Source organism: Arachis ipaensis, chromosome B10, assembly GCF_000816755.2.
Source record: "Arachis ipaensis cultivar K30076 chromosome B10, Araip1.1, whole genome shotgun sequence".
In the NCBI taxonomy this organism is placed as follows: domain Eukaryota; kingdom Viridiplantae; phylum Streptophyta; class Magnoliopsida; order Fabales; family Fabaceae; genus Arachis; species Arachis ipaensis.
Window position 1 is genome coordinate 14,848,978 of NC_029794.2, and position 3,833 is coordinate 14,852,810.

The 3,833-nt window shown below is 35.5% G+C and overlaps 1 protein-coding gene across 3 annotated transcripts in view; it reads left to right on the forward strand.

The window, feature by feature from the left end:
- Window positions 506-3,833, forward strand: part of LOC107622990 (probable LRR receptor-like serine/threonine-protein kinase At1g67720) — a 7,345-nt gene continuing 4,017 nt past the window's right edge. For 2 of the 3 annotated variants that reach the window (XM_016325079.2, XM_016325081.2), the window contains exons 1-6: window positions 507-775; window positions 1,158-1,380; window positions 1,906-2,232; window positions 2,756-3,267; window positions 3,409-3,535; window positions 3,750-3,821. In XM_016325079.2, coding sequence (XP_016180565.1) covers window positions 703-775; window positions 1,158-1,380; window positions 1,906-2,232; window positions 2,756-3,267; window positions 3,409-3,535; window positions 3,750-3,821 — 1,334 coding nt within the window. In that variant the 5' untranslated portion in view covers window positions 507-702. Of the gene's footprint in view, window positions 776-1,157; window positions 1,381-1,905; window positions 2,233-2,755; window positions 3,268-3,408; window positions 3,536-3,749; window positions 3,822-3,833 lie in introns of all 3 variants that reach the window. The other variant, XM_016325080.2, reaches the window with a different exon arrangement.

Below are 3,833 nucleotides of genomic sequence, written 5' to 3' on the forward strand. Positions count from 1 at the left end.
AATTATTTGCTCCGATGCGATGTAAATTTTCTGCAGGACGGACTCTTGGGCAGGGCGGGACGAGACAGAGTTGGGTTTAGGTAATACTCGCCCCCTACCCGTCTCGGTATATATATATATATATGTAAAATAATTAGTAAAATGATTAATAATATTATATTATATTTAAATTTTTACCTTAATTTATGTTATGTATGTGTCATGTGATGATGTTTATATAAAGTTTGAAATTTAATTTTATTTGTTGGATTTTAATAATTATAGAGATGAATACCTACAGAAGCGAGTAAAGATTCAACTTTTTACTACTCTTGGATAGAAATATAGGACGGATTCTATGCGGTTATTATAAGATGAGGCGGAATCGGGTAGAGCAAAAATCTGCCCCATTGCCACCCCCTAACTACTACTACTACTAATAATAATAATAATAAGAAATCTTGTCCATTGTCCCAAAAGAAAAAGAAGATTCCAACGTCAATAAAAAGCTACACAAACGTGAGTGAACAATCAAAACAAACATATCAAAAAATAAATAAATAAAATTAAAGAAGGGAGTGAAAGACTTAAAAAGTTAAGTGGGAAAAAAAAGGAAGAGCTGGTTGAGACTTGAAGATGCTGAACACATCAAAGCAGCAGTTAATTTCATCGATGACCCAAAATTCTTGATGCAAAATCTTTTAGCTTCCTCTTCCTACTTCAATGGCTTCATTTTCTCTCTTCTTTCTTTTTATACTTCTTCTACTACCACCGTATTCTCTTTGCCAACTTCAAGGTATGTATGTATCTTCTTTTTTTTTTTTTTCACTGTGTAGTCATAGAAATACTATACAAAAACCAATGAACTTTAGTTTTTAATTTCAGTTTCAATTCTGTCTTAGTTCAAGCAAATTAGAAATCACCATGCATGCCTAAACACCTGAACTTATGTAAGTTTATCAACGTAGAAATGAGAAATCCTGAGAGCTTGTTTGTGAGTTTTGAAGTGTGAAGTTTAGTCCCATTTATATTTCAAAACCCTAAGTTGAAAGCATATGTTTATTCTGTTTAATATCGTGTTATTTTTGTGATGGAATGAAGAAAATAAAAATAAAAATAAAAGCAAAATCATGAGGGGGCTCTAGTTATGTGAGATCATTGTGATTTTGGGGATGCAGAGTTTGTGAGCATTGACTGTGGTGGAACAAGCTACTACAATGATTCAACAACAGGGTTGCCATGGATTCCGGATTCTGAGATCATGAAACATGGCAAAGCTGTGGAAGTTCAAAACCCAAATGGTGGCAGCAATATGATTCCTCTTCAGTACAAGACAAGGAGGGACTTTCCAATAGACAGCAGAAAGTACTGTTACACACTGAAAACTGAGGAGAGGAGAAGGTATTGTTGCACGCATCGGTTAAGTTTCGATTAAATGAGACATCAATTTAAGGTTTTCGGTCAATATGTGACATTTGGCCCATGGTAGTTCCGTGAGTTTAATTTTGATGTATTGATAGTGTAAATTATCATCTACAGTCATTTAGTCGCATTCATTCTTGTGAATGTCCACTCATGCGGTGGTGCGACTAGTAGTTATTTTTGTTAATATGACAATACGTAGTTAGATACATGTGTAAAACATCTTTGCACTGAGGATGCATGAAAATTAAATCCTATTTTCTTACTTAATCTGTTACTCCTTCTGTCCGATAATATAGGTCATATTTTATGAAACTTTGTTCACCAATATAATTCGTTTGAATAGTTTAAGGATGTTTCAATATACTTTTTCCATTACACCCCTTTTTCAGTGATTATCTACTCCAGTAGGCTTAATCTGTGTACTTTTCCCAAAAGTGACTTATATTTGTGAACTTGTATGCTTCTCAATTTTGGTGTATGCTAATCGCTTGAACCGAACAGGTACCTTGTCAGAGCAAGTTTTCAGTATGGGAACTTGGGAGATGGAGACACATACCCTCAATTTCTGCTCTTCTTGGATGCAACAAAATGGGCCACTGTGTCAGTCTATGATGCATCAAGGGTCTATGTGAAGGAGATGATTTTCAGAGCACCCTCAGACTCTGTTGATGTTTGCATGTGTTGTGCCACCACTGGCTCTCCATTCATATCCACACTGGAGCTTAGGCCCTTGAATGCGTCAATGTATGCCACGGAGTTCGAGGATGATTTCTTCTTGAAAGTGGCTGCAAGGATTAACTTTGGTGCTACTAGTGAGCATGCTGTCAGGTTCGCAAGCTAACCCCCGCTTCAAAATTCTCTATTTTGCATATGTTGTATAGCATTTGGTAAGTAAACCACTGTTTTGATCCTTGAAAGACTAGTTTGTTCACAAAATGGTTGCTCTAAGATTGATAGTGATCCTGTAGTAAAAGGTTTATTCTGCTCGACAAATCCACCTAAGATGAGAACTGTTTTTGTCAGTAAACTAATGTTTCAAGGGCCAAAACGATGGTTTGCTCAAAACTCAAGTGAAGCTTCGTAACCTGAAAAGGTACCACGGGATAATTATCAATCTCTCAGTTACTATTTTGTTAGAAAACTAATCTTTCGAGAGATGTAGTTTACTCAGCTTTAACCACAAGGATTAGAAACTTTCTAAAACTTGACCTCAGAGACCTTAGCTAAACTTCTTGCAGCATGTGGCATGGCAAGCTTGATAGGGGAAAATGGATAAAAGGATATTTTTTTCCTTTTGGTACCTTTATCTTGATTTATTTATGATTATTTTAACAAGTACTTAATATATCAGGTATCCAGATGATCCATATGATAGAATCTGGGATTCGGATCTCATTAAAAGACAAAACTTTCTTGTTGGGGTGGCCCCAGGCACAATTAGAATTAACACAACAAAGAACATAGATATACAGACAAGGGAATACCCTCCTGTTAAAGTGATGCAAACCGCGGTTGTAGGCACAAAACGGGTACTCAGCTACAGACTGAACCTTGAAGACTTCCCTGCCAACGCTAGAGCTTACGCATATTTTGCGGAGATCCAAGATCTTGGTAAGAACGAGACTCGAAAATTCAAATTGGAGCAACCTTATATACCTGACTATAGCAATGCAGTGGTTAACATAGCTGAGAATGCAAATGGTAGCTACACTCTATATGAACCAAGTTATATGAATGTGAGTCTGGATTTTGTTCTTTCCTTCTCCTTTGCTAAGACCAGGGATTCTACTCAAGGACCTCTTCTAAATGCAATGGAAATAAGTAAATATGTTGAAATCGCTTCCAAAACTGACAAAGAAGATGGTAAGCTTTTAATATCAGTATATATTTTGCGAAAATAACTTTTGGTGCATGGGTAGTATACCATATTATATGAATCGGTATATGACTAAGTACATACTGATATAATCATTTAACTTACATAAACATACTTTCATTTTGCAGTAAATGTAATAAATGTGTTTCGCTACTTGTCTTCCGATACTGACCCAAATAATGGGGATCCCTGTGTTCCAACACCTTGGGAGTCGGTTAATTGTAGTGCAGCTACCCCTCCAAGAATCACAAAGATGTAATATCTCCATATCTTTTATTTAACCTGAAATTTCAAGAATGGTGAAATTAAACACAAACAATGCTGGATTCCGAAAGTTTAAGCATGATGTTAGAATCACTTATAAGATATTTGAAATGTTCAAAAAATATATCACATTCTAAATGTATTCTGCTTTACTGAAAGTTCAAAAAGTGCAATATTTTTACTAATTCTAAAAATTTTGTAATAGAAACCTGTCAAGAAGGAATGTTAAAGGTGAAATTCCACCAGAGCTCAACAACATGGAAGCATTGACAGAGTTGTAAGTGAATCA